At 41.2% G+C, this 25,499-nt stretch overlaps 2 protein-coding genes across 2 annotated transcripts; one reads left to right on the top strand and one right to left on the bottom strand.

The window, feature by feature from the left end:
- The first annotated feature begins 3,435 nt into the window (after positions 1-3,435).
- Positions 3,436-6,967, top strand: LOC146583466 (uncharacterized). The gene is made up of 3 exons (XM_085280845.1): positions 3,436-3,530; positions 5,455-5,610; positions 6,036-6,967. The coding sequence occupies exons 2-3, from the start codon at positions 5,485-5,487 to the stop codon at positions 6,267-6,269; spliced, it is 360 nt and encodes a 119-aa protein (XP_085136971.1). The 5' UTR covers positions 3,436-3,530; positions 5,455-5,484; the 3' UTR covers positions 6,270-6,967.
- Positions 6,968-17,915: 10,948 nt separating this feature from the next.
- Positions 17,916-20,770, bottom strand: LOC146583465 (uncharacterized). Its single transcript, XM_085272055.1, has one exon. It carries the CDS (start codon positions 20,760-20,762, stop codon positions 18,945-18,947), a length of 1,818 nt encoding a protein of 605 aa, XP_085128181.1. The 5' UTR covers positions 20,763-20,770; the 3' UTR covers positions 17,916-18,944.
- Positions 20,771-25,499: the final 4,729 nt, after the last annotated feature.

Genomic DNA, 25,499 nt, shown 5'->3' with positions numbered 1-25,499 from the left:
GTTCTTTAAGTTCTACTTCAAAGCTATCTCTTGGATGGAACAGAAAAGTTTCCTTCCCACCCCCATCTGCTTTTTCTGCTCGTTATTTTAACTCCCTAATCCAGGGCTATATCATTCCATGACAAGGCCGGATCTACACTGAATCCCTAATGTGTTTGAGTGAACCTCATCTGGATTGGAGGAACTAAAACGTAGCACTTGGTCAGTATCTTCTATTGCTACATTATTTATGTTAGCCCTTGTGATTATCCTTCATTCAAATTTATTATTTAAAAAAATATATCATTATTACATTTGAGGTAAGTAAAATCAGTTCAAATCACAGAGACTGACTGAGCATACACCTTTGACTAATACTTATGAAGTCAGTTTTTTAGAAACAAATAAACCATACTGATTTCAGCAGTTAGTGTGGCTAATCAAGTATGTAGAGTCATGTGGCGAAGAAAGTTTTCACAGCATTACACTGGGTCCTGTGTGTGGTGGCTTTGTAGGGGAGACCAGGTATGGTTGTAACACCATCAATCTTGCCAATCAGGAATGAGATAAAAGCCATATGGTCATTTCAGTGTTTGCCCACTTCCATTCCCGATTTCACATGGTGCTTGCCATGGCTGGAAACAACTGCGTGTAGATTTTATTGAGAAAAAAAAATTTTTTTTTTGATCAGCACAAAACTTTGTTTAATTCTTAAGCAATTGGAGATAAAATCATATGACTTACAGTATAAAAAATTAAAGTTTCTTAGGTAAACTCTGATACATTTCCCCCCTGTTAATTTTAAGTCTCTATGTTAATACAGTTAGTTAAACTATGACTGACATATATGACTCATATGTTTTTTAAAGTGCTACAACCATCCCCTTCCCCAAAGTATAAATGTTTTATTTATTAATTTTAATACTTTTACAGCATGCCTAGGCAGTGGAAAGGAAAGACTGCTAGAGGTGTGTCTGCTGATATTGTTTTTAAAGCATCTGATGAGGTCTCAGACAGGGGCGATTCTAGGATCAGAGCTTTGGGGGTGCTGAGCACCCAGAGAGCTGCCCAGTCAGGCAAGACAAACTTTACTCATCACGATGAGACTTCTTCCCTGTCTCTGTTAGTCCCTGCATCCTTAAATGTCTCCAGTTGTCCCGAGTTCCCTGTGACTGTCTCCTTGGTGCATTTAAACCCCTGTTCCTCCCTGTCCTCATCGTCTGCTGTCTTCGTCTCCGTTATTAGTCATCATAATTTTACCATCTCTGTGCAATTCTGCAAATTTCTTTATTAAATCATTAGATTCTTAAATTCATCAAGTCTCTCTCTGCCTGGGTCCTCGTCACAAAACATGACATCACTGTTTTGTACATTTTAACACAATTTAATCCCCACATTTGTGAAAGAAAAGCAAAACACCTTTTTAAAAGTCTGTAACAAAACCATCAAATCTGATAAAGGTTATTTAAATGCTGCAAACGAAGAATGGATTGGAACTTTAAAAAAACAACATATCCTAACCTTAATTACTGGGGAAGAATAATGAATGATGATCATAGTGAGTAAGAAGTAAACTGAGTGTATTTTTTGGACAGAGATTCACTTTTAATGTGTATGTATAATACAATAGAGATATATAAAAAATACACTCCAAAAATAGAGTCCTTGAAATGTACAAATGTACAAAATATTGATTAAAAGAATTATAAAAATAGAGGCAACTTTGCCTATGGTACAATGTATGAAAAGATCTTTATTGCAGATTACCATAGAACCAAGTCCGCCAGAGCTTATATTATATTTTTACATGCTGTAGTGCCATTTTTGGGAGCATTTCAAGTTGATATACATCAATACAACCATTATAGCCCAAACTCTAATAATATTTATGCATTAAGTGCATAGTAATTACATACATTGCAAAAAAAAGTGCAATAAACTACAAAAAAATTGAAAAACGTTTTTGTTTTTTTAACACATATTTCTAGTTAGAGAAATTTAAGAGGCTTATCCTTAAAAACTGTAAATACAAAAAAGTTGCACATAATAGTTTCCCACCACAGGAAATTTATTTTGAGTGTCTTCATAGTTTTATTTTTGAAATACACTAATTTTTATATACTGCAGGAAAAACGCAAATAAATATTATAATGCAAATTTGCAGAAAAACCAGCATATGCATCAAAATAAACTATTTCCAGCAGTGCAATATGAGTCCTAAGCATCCCAGAAACGACACAGAAAGTCATAAAATCAAACATAACTTTTAAAAACACCACTATAGGCTCATAAGGCCCTGATGGTAAAAAACTAATTTCCGCAAAATGATTTCACTGATCGGATCGGCAAAGCGTGTTTCTGGAATATTATGTTTTTGTTGCTGCAAGTGCTTTTTATGCAGTTTTTGCAAAGCTATATGTGGAAGGAAACTGTGACCTAGGACAAGCTGATGGCATAAGATGTAAGTAAAACTCCTCCGGTTTCATATGCAAAAAAAATTATTGTGCTAGCTTACGTGGTTGCAGTGCTACCGAAATTTAAAAATAGTTACGCAAAACGGAGCGTGCCTGCTCCGACCGGCTTTAACGTTGTCTTCCCAACAGTTTCACTAACATCTACACTGGATGGCCAGGAAGCGTTCACGATGTCTTCTCGGGCGCTTCTCCGGTGCTGATAATTGGCGTCTGTCTTCTGTCAGTGACGTAAAAGATGGTTCTCTAGCATATCAAGGACTATCTCTCCACTCCGTTACATATTCCATATGTATGGGGTACGACCCCCCTTGGTCGTGGCATGTGGATATTTCTTTAAGACACTCCGGCACGCCCGGCTATGCCCCACAGCTCACATATAAAACAGCTGCAGACATGACACCGGTGATCTCCACTTGTGTTGTGTGTGTGTGTGTGTGAGAGTGCCTTGAGAGTGCTGTTTGTATGTGCGTCCGTCAGGAGCATGCTTCGGCATCCTCCGTGGGTGCTGCCTCTCCCCTGGTATTCCCCTGGTAGTCCCTGTACTCCCCTGGTAGCCCCGGTATTCCCTGGTGTTCCCCGATATTCTCCTGGTATGCCATTGTATCCCTGAGCTTGGTTCCCCCTAGCTGGCCCTTTGCTTCCCCTTGGTTGATCTCCCTTCCCCGGCTTATCGCCTTGAAAAAAAAAGGCTTATGCGCCCGTCGGACCACGCTGTGTGGCTGCTGGCTAGCGAATAGCTCGGCTACAGTGAGGAAACACAGCAGGGACACGGCTTCAGCATTCAAGCATACACTGAAAAAAATGCAATAGGGTGGTTGTTGAATTTGCATAGAATTACTTCATATATCCAGCATGACTAATTTAAATTTCACATCTAAACATATTTTTGTCTTTTAATTTTCACATATTCTTTAAGAATATTCATTCTTTTAGAACAAATCATGTTGAAAAGAAACAAGTTAGTCGTGTTTTATCCTCAAGCTCCGCCCCCTGGAAAGGAAAAATCGGCTGCACTGTCCGCCATTTTTGTCTCTCGCTTTGGAAAATCTACTACCATCTGGAGTTTTACACTTGAAGGTAAATAAGATTTTAAAGCTAACACACCAGTGAGAAAGAGTGTAGACCCTTTATATATGTGGACTTTTACTGGGGTGTTGTTATTTTACAGGTATGTGGGCTGTTTATCGAAAACCATGAAAGGCTAATGTTAGGCTCCAGTTAGCTAATGGTAACCGAAATTATGCGATAAGCAAATTAGTAATTAACATATATAATGTGAGTTAATATTGTTTGTATATTCTTTCAGTCTAAATTACCAGACTATTACAAACTTGCATCGGTGTCTGTAGTAAGTGGTGGTACCTGCAGTGTCTTAACCATTAAACAAGCTAATGTAGGGCCGGGATATGACTAGTTTGTTGAAACATGTCTGCTGCCAATGTGACTGCTCACACACGGTAACATTACCAGCACATAGCCACAGCCGCTATAAACATGCTGAAAGGTCAATCTAGCTTCTGTAGTCAGCAGCTGGAAGACTCAACACAGACCCAAGATTCAGTGTAACGGTTATCTAAATGTTGTGTGTCCTGTTTGTAAGCCCAGAAAAAGAAATTAAATAAAATGACGACCTTGAACTTCAAGCTAATGTAAGCGCAATGCTATAGCATAAAGCGACTAATGCAATGATGAGGTTGTTAAATTAGTAAAAACACAGTAAATATATCCAACATGAATCATTTATATTTTTGGTCTAAACATAATTAAGTCTCATGCCTTTCACTTGTTTTAGAAGGATGTTCAGTCTTTTAAAACCAGTCATATCAAAATAACAGAAAATAGTTATGTTTTCTGTTGAAACTCCACCCCAGGGTGTGTTCTGCGAGGGAAAATTCACTATGGCGGTCCGCCATTTTTTGTCTTCGCTTCGTTTACGTTTGGTGCTGAGCTTTACTTTGTCGAGGTAAAATGAAAACTACATGTTTGAGAGGAAACGAAGAGAACATCCTTTAGATGGGGAAGTTTTTCTCATGAATTGCTGTTGAGCAACATAATGGAAAAAACAAGTCATTCCTTAAGTTAACTAACGATAATGCTAGCTTAAGCTGCGGGACAATATTATGTGCATTAGCTTTTTTTCAGTGTGTGTCCAGTCACATTCGCTTGTTTTTTCTCAGTGAATACAGACTAACAAACTCGTGTCCATTTAGTTAACTGGTTGTACCTAAAATGTTTTAGTTAAACAGTTAAATAAGCTAGTTTGCCATGGGGTGGGCTGTGTTGGGGGGGGTCTTCACTAAAGTCGGTTTATTTAGGGCATGACACCTATGCAGTACTCATTAGGAGAGGAAGTGCATGACGTGGGGCTTTATTTCATGTTCTGGGGCAGTGAATGTAATGTACTGATAACATGTTAAAGACACACAAAAACCCAACAAATTGTTTTAACTGATTTATAGAGAGACTGAGAGGAGGGCTTAAAGAGATAAAAATAATGACGATAGAAATATGTTAAATTTATTTTTTCTGTATCGATATATGATGCTTATCCCTGCTGAAGGGCAGATTGGTGTTGCTTCAGAACAATTCTCTAGCGCTGTTATGTAGAGGTGTTACAGTTAAGGTTTTAATAACATTATTTTATTTACTAGTGAAGATTTGCATATGTTATCTCACATTCTGTAAGGTAAATTTTCTGGAAAAGTCAAATTAACTAATTTAACTAAGTATTAATGAAAGACCTTGATGTGTATATGACAATAATAGATGTAGTTTATGGGTCATTTGGCAGAACTGCAAAATGGCCAGAAGGAGGCAACTGCTGTGGTTGCAAACAGGCTTTGGGTGGTATGGAAGTAAGGGCAACTATGGAACTGCTCAGCAACATGGGACCCATAGCTAATAAATAGTAATATGACAAAAAATAACAACTTTGTGTGGATGTAACCTTGTGAGATTTGAGATTTTGACAGCATTTTTATGTGACAACTTCTCTTTTTAGATAAATGCAGAGTTTAAGCGCATTACCACCATGCCACTGCAGTCCAGATTACTCTCGCAGATAGATGTGCTATCTGACAAACTAATAAAGGTCTTCAAAAGGCGAGGAGGACAAATAGGAAGAAGACTTCAGAACATTCTGGAGCCCACGGCCCAGGTAAGAAAAAAATTAATTTGTGTATACACTTTAGGGAAAATAATAATTTTAACAAAATGCTGCTTGTCACTCTATGCCAGGAGTATGTTGAAAATCACCTGGGATTTTCACAATTTACCATGGGTGCGTTTTTTGTTTGTTTTTTTCCTTTACCTGCATTAGAACTATGTGTGGAGTTCATAGTTGAACACCTCTCTATGCTCTGACAGTATTCTGCTTCTTTGCATGGAGATTTCACTTCATGCATTACCTTTTTAAGCATTCTGAGGACTCAAATCACATGCTGTAATGAATCCATTTTTGTTCACCTAATGTGTTAATGTTAACATTTTTTGGAATAGTGACACAGATTAAAATAAGATTTGGTATAATGTTCTTTGACCAGTGTTCTGTTTAATTAAATTTTGGAATTCTGCATTTTCTAGGCCACAGATGAAGCCATTATCCAACGATCTAATAAGGAAACAACCATGGGAATTTACATCATAAAGTCAAGAGATGCCAATGGCAGCCCTGAGGACATCCGGATAGTCCTTGAAGGCCAGAGAGTCTGGCAGGATTTGGATAACTATACCCTAGCAGCTGCAATGCTGTTTGGACTAATGTACACTTTGAACCTCACCTACCCACTGGAAAAGTATACCTTTGAGGTATTATAGAAACTGGTTATGGAGCTCAAAAGGAACAGCCTTTCAAAGAAGGCCCAGGTTTTCAGGACCAGACTGTACGATTGAACAGTTTTCCAGTTATTATGTGGGAACAACATGTTTACCTCTTTGAATATGTACCATCCTTTCTTTTAAGCCAGCACTGGTAAAGTTGCAGTACATAGTGAAACTTATTTTTCTGGCACTTTTCAACTTGGGGCCTTTATTACTGCAGTTTTCACTTTTCAAGCCATGGCTCTTTTAAAAAAAAATTAAAACTTTGAATTTCCATTTTTCTCAATGGAAATGGTGCCTTGCACCAATTTCACCAGTTTGCAATTTTTTTCCCAAGGTGCACCACTACAAACAGATTGCATCGTCTAGTGATTGTGATGTTTAGTGATAGAAGCAAGCCAATACTAATCAGTTTAGGTCTCTTGGTTGTGTGCCTGTGGGTTATAATGTTATTTTAAGTCTCTTCTTTGTGTCATTTTAATAATTACACCCCTGTTGCCATATTACCTTATGGCTCTTACATTTAAAAAAAACTATTTTTTACATAAGCGCGATGTCATAAGGCCCCACAATGTTGAATTCAACTTACAGAAGATAACTTTGAGGAATGTTGTGGAATGTTTTTCAAGAGATGCATTGTACAAATATGACTCATGTATATTTTGGAAGCCTGAATTGAAAGTCCGTTGTTACAACTGTGTAGTATTTTCAAAAATACAGGTCATTGTTCAAAAATGTTTTGCTTATTTCTTTGATTGAGAGAAAGTGTACAGTACATACAGTAAGATCAGCCTTAATTTAGTTTTATTTATTGAACACTCAATTACATATTAGATTATATATTAGAAATTTGTTATAAAATAAGCTTACCATAAAATAATCTTGTCAATATAACATATAGTAGTCCAGTACAATTAACACAAAAAGTTCATGTCTGATAAACAAGTGGTTTCTATAAATATTTGACCGGAATGAAAAACATAACAACAACATAAAAAAGTCATGTTCATGTTACCAGAAAAATGTGTGCAGGTATAACATAAAAAACTAAGGTTAACCAAACATAACTTAATTTCGTGCAACCGATTACAATAATTTTTTTACGTTTATCCCACTGATTATTTTTTTCAGTGTACACTGTCACCTGGGCATTCTGCAGTTCGGCTGCTATGTGTGTTAACACAGAGGGGATACAGCTTCAGCGTTCCAAGCGTTCGCTGTTGGCCTGCTTAACACTGTGGGGAATAAACAGTGGGGAATTATGCTACGGTTCGTGCCAGCTAATCGAAAGATTAGCCGGCCTGCAAGTAGCATTCCAGCCGGTTAGTCTGTCTGGCGTGTCGCTCACAGCTCGCGGGTTAACACAGCCAGCAGGGCTCCACTCGTAGCTCGGCTACATTGGGGAAATGAGTTCCAAGCATATGCTTTTGCCTGTCAGCACTGTGACGCAGGAGCTAATAAACAGTGAAAGGGGAATTCAGGTTGCGGTTAGTGCCGGCTACCTGTTAGTAATTCCTGGTTAGCGTGTGGCCCCGCCCCCTTGCTTGGTAGCAGAAGTATGGCTGCCCACACGTTGGGCTGTGCTAGCTAAAGTACCTGACGCTTGCATGCACTGCTTTGTTGCCAGCACAAACTAGGCAGACCGTACTTGGTTTCTGAAAACATTACATGGCCTGCCCCTCTCCCTTCTCCTGCCTCCAAAATGAGAGAGCAGTCTACTATTGGGAACATGGCTGCCACTACTGTGACACCATGGGCTGGGTCCCCTCCCACAGCATCCCTCCCATGGCTCCGCCTCTGTGAGGCCTGGGCTGGTGGAGGTTGACTGCCAGGTGGTGGATGTTGAAGAAGCTTCCATCCTCTCCTCCGGTGTTGCCCAACTGTCCCTGGGCAGGGGAGGACTCGGAGCCTAGGCTCAGCTGTCATCCTTTGAGTTGGGCCTAGTGGCCAGCAATGCTGCAGGCTGTGTTCCCCTGGCCTATTGCCCGCGCTTCGCTGGTTTTATACGCCAGTCGGACATAGCTGCGTCTGACGGCTCGGCCGTAACCGTACGATTTAATGAGACATGACCATTCAAACAGCAGTCGCTTTCTAAAACATCAGATGTGTATCGGATTCAGTACCACATACGAAAGTGACCCATATCGGATTTGTGCTGTTCACACTGTCATACCATGATTGGATATGGGTCGCATAGGGTCAAAAAAGTTGGATTTGATGCGCTTTCGCCTGCAGTGTGAACGTAGCCAAAAGGAACGTGGAACAAAACTTGAATTAACAAAAAGCGAGCCATTTAATGATGCTGGTAAGAGGTACAAACAAAGGGCAAGACAAACTGAAGTAAAACTAACATTAACCTAAACTGGGAGAACTAAACAAACAACATGAAAAACCTAGACATGAAACCTAGAAACATGACATGGAGAACATGACGTGAATAACAGACGACCTGACAAAGATTGAACAGAAACACACAGACTAAATACACACAGGGGTGATTAGGGGAAGTGGAAACACATGGGGAGCATGTGACACTAATCTGACATAACGAGACAAAGGAAGCAAAGCTGACTAGACTGACATAGGACAGAGACCGTCAAAATAAAACAGGAAACAGAATGGAAAGCTTCACAAGAAACATAACAGACCCATGTCAGAGACCAGAATCGTGACAGTATCTGTAGTGTTATGAAAGTTTGTTCTATTAAAATAAATTACACACCTACACACACCAGAGTGTGTTTGAGTTATGGTCAGTCACTGAGAGACAGAGACAGACACAGGTTTTTTATTCCAATATTCCACCTTTTTAAAGTCTGATATGGACTCTTCTTTTGTCTAATTGCTACAAAAGCGTGTGTTATAACTCACCCCAGTAGTGGGGTAGGTGACCCCACAGGTTGTTGTATTTAACTCTAACATAAAAGGAATGTGGTGTTCTTACAGGGCTTTGAATAGATACAATTTATAGGAAACAAATGTGGATATTTTGTGTAAAAGTTGGAAAATTCTGGCACAAAAATTAATTAGTTTACAGGTGTTGAAGCAAAAAGTGTTACAACCATACCCAGTGTACAATGTAACAACCCTTATTATTGTGGTATAGCACTGATAGGGGGTGTTGCCCTACTATTGTAGTAGTTGGGTGGAGCCTCCTAATGTACGGACAGAGTAGAGCCGTGGAGACCTGGCTTGTGTGGTCTTATTGCTAACAATGAATAAAGGTCTGTTGTTCAATTTAACTGATTGGCTTCGCCGCTGATGACCGCTGGACCTGCTAGCCGCTCCTTCTTCGTCAGACTGCTGTTACAACCCTACTCATTATTTTCATAGGAATTAAAGGGGTAAGATGTTGCTAATCAAATGTACTTTATTAACTGATCAATAGCAAGTCTGAGTACCTCTATAAAAGCAGATGTTTTGGCAGTTTGTTGGTCTAGAGCATTCAGGTGTGTGTTAAAAAAATGCCACAAAACATCCCAGCAAATTCTGTCAGATTGTGCAAAGCTCAGAGAAACTGCAAACAACCCAAGATCTACATCTTGGACTCTACAGGCCTCATTTAGCATGTTGTATGGGCAGTTATTTCTGCTAAAGGTGGCTCTACAAATTACTGAAATATGGGATGTACTTAGCTGAAAGCTTTGTTCACATGACTGTAAATAAAAAAATAAACCCTGTTCTGTAAGAGAATGTGGAACATACAATGTGTAATTACAGTCCCCAACATTTCTATTATATTTGGCTTTTTATGCATGTTGAATAATATTTTTTTTCACACAAAAGCATGTCACCTGTGTCATTTACCAGTGAACATCTCCAAACTTATGTCTGTAAAGTGGAAAATGTGATTAGTTTAGTTACATACCACAGCCTGACATGACAGTAAATCGTGGATACCAACACCACCGGCACAACAAGACGCACAGGTTGCAGTATACATGATCTGTGTGAAGAATTAAATTAGTAATGTAACAAGACATAACATAGACATGCTTTTCTCATCACACATAATTGGTTCAGGCATATACTCTGTTATGTGCTCATAACATTAAGACTTGCAGAATGAATGTGTCATTTGTAATTCACAGTGAGATGGACGTTTTCTTTATTAAGCATGGCAAGATAAGGTGCAAGTCTTGTCATTTCACACAGCAGTCTCAAATGCCTAAACTTATAATGCTGACAGTTGTACTCTTCTTTGCTTATTTATATTATTTAATTTTAATATATTTTTCAGTCTATCATGTCTTTACCTGTAAGCAGTGCAAAGAGGGGAAAGAGAACAAATGAAAGGATGAGATAAAGAACCGATAACCATCAGTACTTCATAGATGACACATTGGTATGGGTACTGTAGATACAAGCATCTCCTTCCTGCTCTTGAGTGCCATTTCACATACACCTCTGTTCGAGCACAGAGCAATCAATAGAATCAAACAGATAAGAGCTCTCTTCATCTGATAAGGCTCTCTAAAATCAGAGGGATTTACCTAAAGGCTAATCATTGAACTGAGCCACTCAGGGAATTTTTAGATATACCAGTGATGATATGCAGTTGCCATGCTTTTTTTTTGTTTATACCTTTTGTGTATACTTTTAATTTTCATGACAGGAATGCTATATTAATTAAAAAGAACTGCTTGATATTGTCATTGTCCTTTTTGTTGCAGAGGTTCTAATTTGTTAGTATCCCATATGGAAAAGATATATATAAATCTTATAAAGTTTTTATCTGTCTTGCTGTATGAAAAGCATATAAGAGTGAAAACAGATATAAGATCCCTTGAAAAATTATATAATGAAACTTGTATGTTTTGGATACTTACTAAAACAATGTATGAAAGTAATGAGAAAGTGGCCACTTTCATGAGTAAATCATGTAAGCCTTATATGATTTACTCATGAAAGTGGCCACTTTCATGACTAATCACAATGTAAAGCACCTTGAGGCAACTGTTGTTGTTATTGTTGTTGTGATTTGGCGCTATGTACTGTGAATAAAATTTAATTGAAATTGACCAAATGCTGTCCAAATATTATCCATTTCAAAAGCTTCAAATTATAATTAGTATCTACCAAAGCAGATGGATCAGAAATAGTTTATGTATTTCTCTTCTACAGTGTATCTTTTATCCTGTCTTCCATCCCTCATCCCTAACCGCTCGAGGCAGATGGCTACCACCACCAACCCCCCCCCCCCCCCCACCCCAAACCTGTTTCTGCTGGAGATTTGTTCCTGTTAAAAGGAGTTTTTCTTTTTCACTGTCGCCATGTGCTTGGAGAGGGGGTGAAGGGGTCATTTGTTGGAGTTTTCTGTCAATATAAAGCTCCTTGGGGTGACTATTGTGATTTGGTGACATGTAAATAAAATACAATCTATTTTATTTTTATCTGGGCTTATATTAGGAGTCCTATGTCATGACTCAGTTAGGTTAGCATGGCCAGTTTGTGAACCAGGCCTTACAAGGTCACTGCTCCATCACTGTGAAACACACACATACGCACAGAAAAAACAGATAGCACCAATAAAATCTCTTGCACTTCTGGATAACTGCATATTTCACTGCCACCCAGCCAACCATTTTCTTTTGCTTATCCAATTCAGGGGGGCTGGAGCCTATCCCAGCTCCATAGGGCGAGAGATGGGGTACACCCTGGACAGGTCAGCCGTCTGTCACAGGACTAACACAATTTGTTAAATCCACTTATTGTCCGATCAATACACAAACACTGATTTACCAGGTGCTCAACAGTTTTGTGTTAAAAAAAAAAGATGAGGGTGATCTCTAGTTCATATAAAGACACAGAAGAGCATGAGAGTATGAGAACCAGAATAACTTGAACATTGCCACATCTGTTTTAATAAGCACTTTCAACAAACATAGAGACACACTGTGCATGTTCGCCTCATTAAATGCCTGAGATTCCTAACTAGTAGAATGGATAAAGAGTAAGATGTCAAGAGGTCTGTCAGTCTATATCTATCAGCGACTTTATTCCTAGCCTTTTCCCCAGAGATGATGATGATGGAGCGCCACTTTATTTTCCTCCATTCGGTTCTCTATTGTTACCAACAAATGTGTAATTTAAATAGCTGCACAACTCCAAGCCACTTTAGATCAATAAACATAAGAGACAAAAGATGCCACCGTGACTTACAGGTTGCTTTCATTTCTTTTTCAAAATCAATAGACTCCATTAGAAGAATGCTGAGGAATGAACTCATTACTACGAATTCTTCTAATCGATGCATAGTAAATTCGTTCGCGCAGGGGTTACAACTACCCTCAACCATAAATGTGTGGCAACTGTTCATCAAGGCTAGAGGGATGATCAGTGCACTGAACATGTCTCATGTCAGTCTGTGTGTCCAATTATTTGAGTGTGTCTGGGAATGACAGAAAGGAAGCCTTTTGGAAATGTGTGTGTTGTACTTTTGGAAGTTTATAGTGTTTAAAAGTAGATTTATAACTGGAGGTCACCAAACTGTGTCCACCCAGAGAAGAAACTCATGTCAGCCCTAATAAATCCAGAGGGTGAATTTCATTATGTTCAACCTTGTCACTGAATCTCAGCTGCTATACACTATAGTTATTATGAAACAGGGACAGACTGTGTGTAATCTTTAAAGTCAACTTAATACATCGGCAAAAGATGAAAGCTCATGGTCAAGTGCATTTTGTCTCCCCACTTACATAAGCCTAAATGTTCCATTTATAACATCTGTCATGTATGCATGCATTTCAAATACAATATTTTCTCCCGACAGCATGAAAATGGCATTTGCTTGGCTGTGCAAAGCCTTGATTATGGTTTGTGTCCGCTTGGGTCCAAGTGATTTCGTCATCACAAGGTGAGTGTGAGGGTTCCTGTCTGGTTTTTGTGACCTTGTGGAGAATTTACATCACAATGCACCAACTATGCATGGGCCCAGGCAGCGGATTCAAGCAGACTTCAGCGAAGTATAACAGAAATGACTATTACCAGGCTGTCATGTCTGCAGCTCTCTGTGTCAGCAACCGATTATAATCAAGGCTAAAAAGTGCAATTTCAATGGGTTTGAGGAATGCTTCAAACATAGTGATAACCTTAACCTCAGAGACTCGCAGTCCATACAGAAAGTTTTCAGACCCTTTTTGCACATTTTTTCATCTTTAGAAATGAAGGCATAAAATGTTCTGTTTATGTTAGATTTCACCCTTCTCTTTGACTGATAAAGCATTTTTGGCACTATAGATAGCCTCGAGTTCTCCACAAATTTATCCTACAAGCTTAGTTTGAAACCGTTCTTTAAGGTTTTTTTTTTTTTTTACAGAATCATTGCAGCTCAGCTAGTTTGGATGGGAAGTGTCTCTCCTGTGTTTTGTTCAAATATACTGTGGATCATTATCTTGTCATGGATGGGAAACGAGCACAAATCATTCTCTATGACAGCTGACAGGATTTTAAGGACTAGATTGTTAACATCAAAATACACTTTTCAAAAAAAGAAATTTAAAGGAACCCCTTTAAAACAGAGTATATCGTCAGGTCAGTTAACCTTTAGAAATATTGATCTGGCCAATCAGGATCTGGAAGGTAGGAGGGGGACGTTAATCAGTTTCAGCTGCTTTAGTGTTAATGAAATTAAGGGGCAACAATAAAACACCCCCAAAACAGGAATGTGTTTAAAGATGGAGACTACTGACATTTTTCCCTCCTAATCTTTTCTGACTGTTCTTTTTACTACTTTTATCACTACTGGTAGCATGATGAGATACCTGGACCCTACAAAGATTGCACGGGTAGTCACTCCTCCAGGATGGCACAGCAATACATGTCATTGTCAGAAGGTTTACTGTGTTTCCCAGTACAGTCCCAAATGCATGGAAGACATTTCAGGAGACAGACAGTTACTAAATACGCTCTAACAGTTAACTATCACTGCTTTCCGCAACCAACACAAAACCCAAAAAGCCAGGAGAGAGTGAACAATGGGCTACAGGTGCTCCTTATAATCACTTTTTAATTGGAGGAGTTGAGGAAGAGCTGGGGTTAATGCTGCATTCACAAGCACTACTCAGGAGAGGAATATTTTTCACTAAGACATAGCACAACATAATATTTACTGATAAATCCCAGCCCATGCTTGTGTGTGAATGTACATTTTTTTCCTGCATCCCATTTAATTGTGCAAGCATTACATTAATTACACAAGGTATAAGATGTATCCCCTGTCTATAGCTGAGCTAATGCAGAGGTATTAATAATACATTTAAACATGCACATCCATGGTAATTCTGGACTCACGAGTTAACCTAAAATGCTTGTGTTTGGATTATGAAAGACGTACACAGTGAGAACCAACCCAAGCACAGAGAGAACATGCAAACTCGACTCTGAAAGGCCCCTGTCAGCATATGGATTCAAACTCGGGACTCTCTTGCTGTGAGGTAACAGTGCTAACCACTACATCACTGTGCCATCCCAGAAGTAAAGAGAAGCATAGAAGTAAAAGGCAAAAAAGGTAAGCTACATAAAGAAAACACTGCCTGTAATGATCCACATTTTGTAGACAAGTTCTACTCCATTTCATCAAAATACCAGTATAATTAAGGACCAAAAATATGCAGGGCTCGGCTTTAAGTGTCCTTGCACAGCATTTTGATTATTTGTTTTAATATAATGTGAATTTCATACATCGCTATTAAAATATTACACATTAAGAATGAACTATGCATTGTTTAATAGGCTTAGCCTTAGCAGATGCTAATGTTACAGTGTTTGTGTTGTTTATCCAATAATAAAACAACCCTGCGCTAAACATGATCCATAAAACAAACCAGACACAGGAACATTTATTTTAATCTTGATCATCGCTCTGCCAAATGGCAGTAATGAAATGTTCATATTTTCCCATTTTTATGTTTTCCTTCTCAGCCTAAAGCTGCCAAGTTGTCTGGTGTGACCATCTGTGTGTATCTTTTCTGAGGGTCACCACAGTGAGCAGAGGGATGTATAACAGAGACATGTTAGTGGCAGGCATAATGTGGTGTTACCACACTGCAATAATGTTGAGCAGCGTTGCTACTCCAAAACAACATATACACACACATCATATCCCCTTGCAGACTTCCCCTGGCTTTCCCTTGCTGTAGCAGCATTTGTGTTGTACAATCTCCAATCAATCTCCAGTTGTGATAGCAGATGTTTCTTCTCTTCTTCATATATTTATAATCACCTGTCTATCCTTGATATTTAATATTGAGTGATTTGTATATATTGTGCTATTTCTAAAATTTCTTAAATCTGTAACATATTGCATTGTTAAATAGTCTACTCTGGTTTTATACTGGAGCAACTGTAACCCACATAATTTCCTTAGGGACTAATAAAGTATCATGATTCTGATTCAATGTTGGAACACAGGCTACTAGTTGTTTCACCATCAGTCTGGATGTTGGGAATCAAAGATTCCATAGGTCCCACATCTTCATGTAGCCTCTTCCGCTGTAGTTACATGTGTCGTAACATGCCAATAGTGCCTTGTTCTCATCCTTTACCCATTTATCCTTCTTGCTCTGATAGCCCACTTCTCATCAGTCCTGGTTCTGTCCTGATTTGTTAACAACTGGCGCGGACCTTGTTAATCCGTGTGACATTAAAGCCGGTGTGTGTGTGTGTGTGTGTGTGCGTGTTTGTGTACATCCATGTACAGGAAGTGGCTGGTGGTCATTCCACTCTTAAATCTATATCCATATCTGCTCTTTGTGATGAGCTGGCTGAGGGGTTGGGGTCTATGCAGAGCAGCACTGGGGACAATGCACCACTTTGGTATATTACACACTTGTGTAATAGTTCCTAATGAATATTATTCCCACACTATTAGCAGTGTACAGTGCCAAATACTACAGTATTGATGAGTGGAGCACTGAGGCTTAGGTTTTCTTTTAGTCAATCCAAGGGGTGCTCAGGTTGGTCTGCTGGGTTGTTCTACTGTTCTGTCAGTCAAGAGTTGGTGTTTTCAGGCTCTGGTGTTATTTCCAACATCAGAAAGGCATGGCTAGTCTTAAGGCAGAGGTTCCCAAAGTGGGGAGCAATAAAAAAAAAAAAGAATGCTTGGACACTGCTAGCATAATTGACAGGTTTTTTGACGGGGCTCCCACACAAACAAAGCAGAAGATGAAGCATCGCCAAATATGCATCTAAACCAAATTCAGTCCAAGCCAAAGACTAGAAAATATGATGAAGCATATCTTGCCTTTTGCTTCCTCTGCACAAGTGCCAAGGTAGGTCTCCCCGACAGACTATGTTTCCCCTGCATCGGGAGCATGCACTGGGCTCTCCAAATCATGGACAAAAAGTATCCCACATTCTTCATTTTTAGTTCACAAACACTTCGCATAATGACTAACTACTCCTGACATTTTGGAGATATTAGCTCTTTGTACAGTAAAGTTACAGTGGGATACAAATAATATCAGGCTGATGCTGCCTCAATTTGTTCCCCCTGTCTAAATCACAGACAAACAGGATCCCACAGTTGTTTATGTTTTGAACCCATTTTGCACAGAGAGGCATTTTTTGGTAAATGTATTGTTAGCAATGTTGAATATTATTACACAGGTAAAAAAACAACTACATGCCTCTGCCTTTGTAAATGGAGGGACAGTAACTGCGTGTGTATATGTAAGGGTGTAAAAATTGCAGATAGCAAGATTAACAGCAACAGTATTTTGTCTCTAGCCGCCATTGTTGAAATTCATCTCATGTAAACAATAATGTGGCGCACAGCGTGACGTAAAAAAAGGCACATACCTTTGACGTTGCATGATGAACTCCATATTCCTCGTCCACACATAAACGCGAAATCTCCAACATGACAGGAATTTTAAAAAATCTCAGTTTTTGGCGATTCGGTGATACATGTGGACGAAAAGTCCAAATGAACATTTTCTTGTAAAACAAAGGGGGGCCTTTGTGGGGATCCTTCATGTTCTGTCCTGTGTTAGCCATTCTGAATGCGTATCTGCTGTTAGCATCACCTTTATTAGTGTTGCTAGATATTCATAAAGTACTGCTAGCTTCTTAAGCCTATAAATGTGAATCATCTCAGGTTCTGCTGCTGTCCAGCCATTCATTCCTGAAACTCATTGTTGGATTTCTGTCTTTGTAATGTTGAATAGTTTTTGTTCCGGGAGATTGCTGTAGTCTGCTCTTGGGTCCATCAGTCACATGGCATTGGTGTGGTGTGATGCTTCTTTATCCAAAAAAACAGAAGATTAACAAAAATGGGAAACGTGTCTAAGACTTACTTAGGATATAAAGAAAAAACAAATTGATTTTTATATGTTTTATAGGCAAAGAAGGGTTAGAATTTAATCACAATATTCCAAATCAGTATGTGTTATGACAGCTGAGAGACCTGGTATATGCTGTACACAATCAGTAAGTCTATGGCGTTATTTTTGTGCCACTATTCTGAGCGCACGTAAAAAAAAATTGCAGTTGCTGAAGGATATAAAAAAAACAACAACAGCAATAGAATAATATTAAACACAAAGTGAACCCGTCTTCCTTCATTAAATAGGTTCTTTTAGATGTTAAGGAGGAATTGACTTAACCAGGCTGGCGGAGAATGAAGACAACCGGACACCTGCAGCAGATGGGGGAATCAGTGAACTTTTATTGAGACAGAGACAACCTCTCAAAAACAGCTCACATCAAGAGATTCCTAATATTTGCTGTGAGGATGGGTATATATTCTCTAAAACTTACAGGAGGGGGTTGTGAGGAAAGTGCTGCATTAGCAGAAAAACAACTCCATAAAAGGAAAGCGGCCTTGAGTGTTCTAGTCTCTTCGCTTGCAGATATCTTTCGCCTGCAGGATGAGGCGATCGCTTCTTATCGCTCTCAAGGCCAAAGTCGTGAGCACACATTTTTATTACACAGTTGCACAGTAACTTTAAAGCTGAACAATATTTAAAGCTGAATAATGTTTGATTCAGATTATATTTTCTTCAAATCCCCCTTTTGACCCATCTTAAATGGGTCAACAAACAAAAATAAGTAACATTCAAAGGAACACAGAGACGTGTCGAAGCCTGGCTCGAAAAACTCCTCGGGTCTTATCATTTGTCTTTATCTGTCATTGCAGATGAGGAGAAAAGAGTCCAGGCACCACCCTGCCCAGGGGTCGGCTGCAAGCAGTCTCGGTTCCCGATGAAAGCAGTAACAGCTGTCCTGCACACACGGATACAACGAGTTAGTGCAACCAGGGTAGTGACACAAAATTAACTGTTCCTGTAACCTAGCAACCAATAAACAAAAGTAATGATAAAAATGTGGAGAGTACAGAGTATACGATAATAATGAGAGATATAAACGTGAACATGTGAAAGAATAAATCAACCGTAAAATAAACTCAGAACGGTAACTGCTAAGGACATTCAAAAGTGAATATGGTAAAATGTGAGGAAGGGGTGTGGAATAAAACAATTCATATCCAGTGGCGGGAGTACACATTCGCTCAGGCTTAAGTCCGGAGACCCTGAGAACATCGCTTAACCCTCACAACCCGACCAGACACAGTTCAACCAGATATATCCTTCAAGAGGAAGTGGGTGAGGGAAACAATTAATAACAAACCTAATACAAAACACCACAGAGAAACAACCATTCTAGAAGCATTTAAACAAGAGAAAGACGATAATGTTCGTCACCCTCACGATCAGAGTTTTCATCATCCGTTGGCGAGGAGGTGGGAAGTTGACTAGCCAATAAAGGCATCTGCCGGGCGAGATCCTTATCCTCAGGAGTGAGAGCTGTAACAATCAGTCTCTGGATGAGGGATCGAATGCATGGAATACAACAGCAACCGCAGGTGACTAGGATAGCCACAAAAACTGAGATCGAAACTAGTATGGAAGCTACAAGGGCCTTATATTTGCCAAACATGTTAAGCCAAGAGTCCCACATGGCAGTATCAACGCCCGAGTGTTCCTTCATTTTAACAGTAAGAGCTGTGAGACCAGTAATAGCTTTAGTGAGGGAACCATCAGGAGCTGTGTTATTGGGGATATAGGTACAGCACTCCTGACCAAAAAGGCTGCAGACTCCGCCTTTTTCTGCGAGGAGAAAATCCGTCGCGACCCTGTTTTGGAAAGCCATTAGGGAAGTGGCAGATAACTGTGCATGCACAGCTTCAAAACCATCTCGAGTGTAATTAGCCAACAGTTGCACATTAAAGTGAATGTAGTTAATTCTGTCTACATTCGCATTTATTTCAACCATCCAAAGTATCGAGGCCCATCCTGCTTTAACCTGGTCTCGCAGTTTATATTCATCGGGGACCCCACGGGGTATACCTACAGCATCAATATAGGTTGGATTATGAGCTGAACCTGGGATTAGAGAACGTTTAGAGCGGCGTTCAGAGGAGGATGGGAGGCCAACTTCGTGTACTTCTATGGAGAGATCCACTGGAGTGACTAAAACAGGTAAAATAAGAGTTATGAGAGCGCAAAGACCTGACGCATCCCGAGGGAAACCATCATATAACTTGTTATTGCCACACCACCACCACAAATCAGCCCTAGCCGTAGGTCGGAAGTTTGGTTTCATAACCGTCATCTCAGTGCACCAAGAAGAGTTCAAGCTACCTAGTTTTACTGCATTGCCAGTCAGGTTAATACAAGTGAAATTGTTCACAGCTACATCTGAAGAAAAGAAAGGTGGTTTATTAGAGACTGAGCGTTGAGTTTTAGGAAAGTGATTTTCCAGATATGAGCAATGACCTCGTTTTGTATTGTTCATAAGATGCAGGAGGCATGCACTATTGACTGGCGCCGGTACAACTCGTAAAGTGGGGCGGGCTCCCATACATACTATGCAGTCGGAAGCCGTCGTGTCAGCAGCTTGTTCGGCTAGTAGTAACCAGTTGTTTGTTGCTCCAGAAATACCGGTTAGAATTTGGAAGAGGTCATCTTTAGACATTTTATTTGTGTCTACAATGCGTATTCGGCCGTTTCTCCCCCCGTTTGTATATGTCACCGGAGGGCCATTAAAGGTGGGATTATCATCTTTAACTACAGAGCTTGGAACTGCAGCAACGCTAGGGCATATTTCCATTTGCCAATACAGGGCGGTGCGATCAGTCCAAGGGGCAATTATAAATTGTTGACAGGAGGTCAAGGCCAGATCCTTTAGGGTAAAAATTAAGCCTGAAAGATCCGGTTTTTTTGCTATTCTGAGCATATTTTGGTTTCTCCAGTGCAAAGCCTGACCCCTAGAGTACTTTGACCAATCCAGGTCCGTTTCTGACACTAAACTGGACCACTTCCACTGATGCCAACCTCCCAGGGTTATATACCACACTGAGGAGGAGAGATGTACTGCAAGGTTAAAAAGATCCCCCCCTTGGTCTTTGGTGACGGGAGTGACTGGGAAGCTAGCGAAATCTATTTCGACTACCCAACTTTTATTGTTGGGGACACAGAGAGTAATCATTCTAGTCGTGCTTGGGGTACAGGAGGTAACCGTGTGTCGTTTCTTTCTAAATGGATCGGGCGCGGGCAGAACTGGAGAGGAAGTGGTGGGCAAGACCCTAGGGGCTACATTTGTCAGATTGGAACTTTCAGAAAGGGGCGAAGCTTTTGAACTTGAAGGTGTCAGAAGTGTCGGGGGCCCTTCACAGATCAGGATTATCCCAATGGGAATGAGACCCAGGGCCAGGAAGCAAACAAAGACGCAACATCTTTGCCTGCCTGTCATTTCAGGGGGAAAGGGCCAAGACATGTTTACTTAGCTTGGATGTCGTCTAATAGAGGATGATGGGGCACAGAAAGGTGGTCCAGTTCCCCCCACCTCGCCAAGGGCGTGTTCTAGGAGTTAAAGAGCAACAAAAAGTATCAGTGACACAACTTTAAATGAGCTTTCAGCGGTTAAAACTATTGCAATGTAAAATGTAAATCTTAAAAACTCAAGCCAATATAAAAGCAAAGTCATAAAAGATGTTAAAAATAAAAAATGTTTAGTTAAGTATGAAGAACACCCCCTTTTGTAACCAGCCGGCTTGTAGGTTGAGTTTTGGCTCCCTCAAGTGGTTGGTGATGCTGTTGCAGCTCCTTCTGACAGGTCCTTCTGCACCTCTCTCAAGGTTCTTCCTGGTTCGGTGGCAGCAGCGCACTGTGTGTAATGAAACCAGGTGTCACCTTTTCCTTCGAGCCTGACAGCGTGGGAGGTCCGCTCTGTTATGCGGTAAGGGCCTGTCCAGCGAGGCTCAGCCCACTTTCTCTTTGTGACTTTCAGGAGGACGTAGTCCGTTCCAGGTGTAGCCGCCTCTTTCAGCTCTTGCTGGTTTCTTTCAGCGACCTGTGAGGAATACTGGGCAACAAAACTGCGGAGCATGTTATAATATGTCCTCGGATCGAGGTCTGAATCAGCTTCATCCGACATTACCAGGCGAGAGGAGGGGCCAGGAAAAGGCCTGCCATGCTCCAACTCAAATGGAGTGTAACCAGAGGTTTGATTTACTGAGCATCTTATGGACATTAATGCAAGAGGCAATGCCTTAACCCAATCTAATTTGGTCTGTGCACAGATTTTAGCCAATTTAGTTTTTAGAGTTTGATTCATCCTTTCCACTTTCCCCTGGGACTGGGGGTGGTAAACTGAGCCAAACTTATGTTTCAAACCTAATGCGGCTTCAACCCTCTGCAGATCGTGGTTCCTGAAATGTGAACCATTATCCGACCTTATGACCTCGGGAAACCCATGCTGTGGTATATAATGATTAATCAGACACTTCACCACAGTTCTACTGTTTTCACTTGCTGTCGGCCAGGCTTCTGGCCAACCTGAAAATGCATCCACAGCCACCAGCAGGTACCTGTAACCACCCACTCTGTCCACCATGTCTGTGTAATCAATGATTATTTCTTTCCCTGGGCAAAGTGGGATGGGGAAGTACCCTGCTACTGGCTTGAAGGCGGGTTTGATTCCAAATTGGTTGCACTCCTTACAGGTTTTAACCATGTATTTTGTCATGTCTTTTAGATAAGGGTGCCACCAGACGGCTAAATTTCTCATCATTTGTGCAGGTCCCACATGCCCCACTCCATGTGCCTCTTCCATTGCTGTCTGTCTGACCCCTGGCGGTAGAATGGGCCTTCCATCTGGGCCACGCCAGACGTCTGTGTTTGTGGCCCCTCTTGTTACCCATAATGATTTTTCCTGGGGGCTGGCTTTGTCTTGTAACTCTCTGATTGTGGCTAGGCTTAGTTGTATGGGTGGTCTTTCTGGAGGGGGTGTGGCTTCTGGGTCCATTACCATAATCAGGGAGGGTAAGTAACCAGCTGTCTGCTTAGCTACTAAGTCGGCCTGTTTGTTACCTAATGCCACTAAATCCAATCCGGCACTGTGTCCTTTGCATTTTACCACTGCCACCTTAACAGGTAACAACAGTGCTTCCGCTAATTCCCTCATTTCCATCTCATGTTTAATAGGCTTTCCGCTGGCTGTCAAAAAACCAGCTCTTAGCCACTGCTTGAGCTCCACATGCACTGCTCCCACAGCATAAGCTGAATCACTGTATATATTCACTTTCTGTCCCTTTCCCATCCTTAAGGCTTCAATCACCGCTCTCAGTTCAGCTCTCTGTGCAGACTGTTGTCCTGTCAACTGCTCTGCCTTCACTGTTTTCCATCTCATGTCTGTCTGTTCCACTATTGCCCATGCAGCCTTCAACATCCCACTTTCAGTTCTGAAACAACATCCATCTGTGAACCAATCTTTTTCTGCATCCATTAGAGGTTCTGCCTGCAAATCTGGCCTGATTTTCTCCTGTACCTGCACAACCTCTTCACACATATGTGGTTCCCCCGATCCCATGTGATCAGCCATGTTTATGCCTTCATGTGAGTAGGTGATGTGTGGTGCTTCCAAAATGGTACTGAGGCGTCTCTGCCTGAGTGAAGTGAGTGTGAAGGCCTGTGAGGAGACGTAGGCCACCACACTGTGTGATGTCAAAATTTTTAGTGGGTGGTTCATCACTATGTGTGCTGTTTTCTGAATGATTTTTGCAAGTCCAGAAACGTGTTGTGTGCACGGTGGGTGGCGTTTTTCAGTGTTGTCAAGCATTACGCTTACATATGTCAACACTTTTCTCTCTCCCCCTTTTTTCTGGAACAGGATACCATTGATATGGGTTCCAGTTCCAGAAACATCAAGATGAAAAGGCAAAGCATAATCTGGCACAGCAAGGTCAGAGGCGACAGAAAGCTGTTGTTTTAACTTTATAAACGCCTGTTCTGTTTCTGTAGTCCATGAGAGGGGAGCAGAGAGGTTTCTCATGCCTTGTTCATTTACCAAAGCGCGCAAAGGAGAAGTAAGGCCAACATAGTCTGGGACATAGGTCCTGCTGTAACCAGTTAGGCCCAAAAATGACAACATGTCTTTTACAGTTAGAGGTTTTGGATGGTGCAAAATGGAGTTCCTGTGTTCTGGGGACAAGGAAATACCGGACTGTGAGACCATGCGGCCTAGAAAAGAAACCTGTTTTCTTGCAATCTGTAGTTTGGTTTTGCTCACTTTAAAACCTGTGTTGGCCAGGTGTTGAAGTACCACTCTGGTGGCCTCCAAACAGATGTCAGCCGTGGGGGCAGACAGCAAAATGTCATCCACATATTGTATTAACATACAGTCAGATGGTAGTGGGCAGGTTTGTAAAAGTTCTTTCAAACACTGATTAAACAGTCCTGGGGAGAGGGCAAATCCCTGTGGTAAGCGAGTGTAACGCCATTGTCGGCCTCTAAATGTAAATGAGAAAATGTCACGCAGTGACTCACGAAGTGGGAGGCAGAAAAAGGCATTAGCCAAGTCAATGCAGGTGAACCAGGCATGAGATGGTGGGAGGTTGGTCAAGGCAACATAAGGATTAGGCACAGGCAAAGTAGGAGTGCCAAGTAAGGCATTAATCCTTCTCAAATCATGTGCCATTCTGAACTTCCCCGTGCCTTTTTTCTCAACGGGTAGGATGGGCGTGTTCCACTTAGAGCAGGAGGGCTCCAGGACACCGGCAGTGACCAAACCAGAAATTGTTTCTGCAATCCCAGCCTCAGCCTCCGGTTTGTGTGGGTACTGAGGCTGCCACAAAGGGGTAGCAGATGACAGTTGAAAAGAGACTGGCTCCACATCAACTAAACCTACATCTGTGGGTCCAAGGGACCACAAACAATCTGGAAGAGAGTCGAGTAAAGGCGCAGCATCACAGTGGTCTGTGTGTTCTCTGCCATGTGACCCGCTGACTACTCCATGTTGCAGTGTTGCGGAATTAAAGCAATCATTTAAAATTTGGTATGTCTTGGTAGATGGAGAAAACAAAACCTGTGGGAGTTTTGTAGGTGTCCAGTCAGTGGCCGCAAGGGAACGTTTAACCATTCCACCCAGCTCCTTAGCCTGGTGTCCAGGATGTAAGGCCAGTGACACATGGGGAGCTGCCTCATCAGACATCATGTACCACTGTAATTGATCTGTTGTAAAAGTAACCGCTGCTGCCACTCCCTCCGGTGCCGCAAAAATGCATGACATGTTCAAAGACCAAGCCCGCCCCTCACACTGCTCCTGGAACATGTGCTGGTACCAGGTGGTGTCATGCCTGTCATAAAACAGTGTAACATGAGGTGGGTCAGGGGGAGGGACATAAGGATGCAGGAGTGAGAGCCACGGCCGCCATTGCTGAAAAGCAGTCCAAACTCCTGGTTCAGCAGGTGTTTCAACTTCCAATAATGCCCAGTAGATGTCAGCAGAGTCCGCTAAACAGGAGGAGGGTTGCAGCAGAAACTGACCACCTCCCTCTGGCCCATTAGAACAGGGAAGCACAACACCAGTAGGGAGAGTCACAGTTAGGCCTTGTGAAGAGCAGAGTATTGTGGCTCCTAATTTAATCAACAAGTCTCTTCCCAGTAAATTCACAGGCGCCTGTTTTGAACAAACATAGCTGTGTAACAAAGTCTGGTCTCCAACCGTTGTGGGGAGGGGCACGGTGTAAGGCAGAGTTTTAGGTTCCCCAGATATGCCCACCACTGTAATCACTGTGTCAGTAAGTCTTTCACGAGCAACATCCTTAATGGTGGAGTACGTAGCTCCAGTGTCCACTAAAAAGCTGCTTCTTCTTTTATCTACAGTTATGGACAGCATAGGGTCCGCCGTTGTCCCTTCACTGTCCTGGGCAGTCTGTGGGGTGTC

This window comes from Mchenga conophoros, linkage group LG1 (genome assembly GCF_057382185.1).
Source record: "Mchenga conophoros isolate Kocher_MC1m ecotype Shallow Benthic linkage group LG1, M_conophoros_male_GT1.1, whole genome shotgun sequence".
In the NCBI taxonomy this organism is placed as follows: Eukaryota; Metazoa; Chordata; class Actinopteri; order Cichliformes; family Cichlidae; genus Mchenga; species Mchenga conophoros.
Note: the sequence above shows the minus strand (reverse complement) of the source record. Positions and strands in the feature narration are given on the sequence as shown.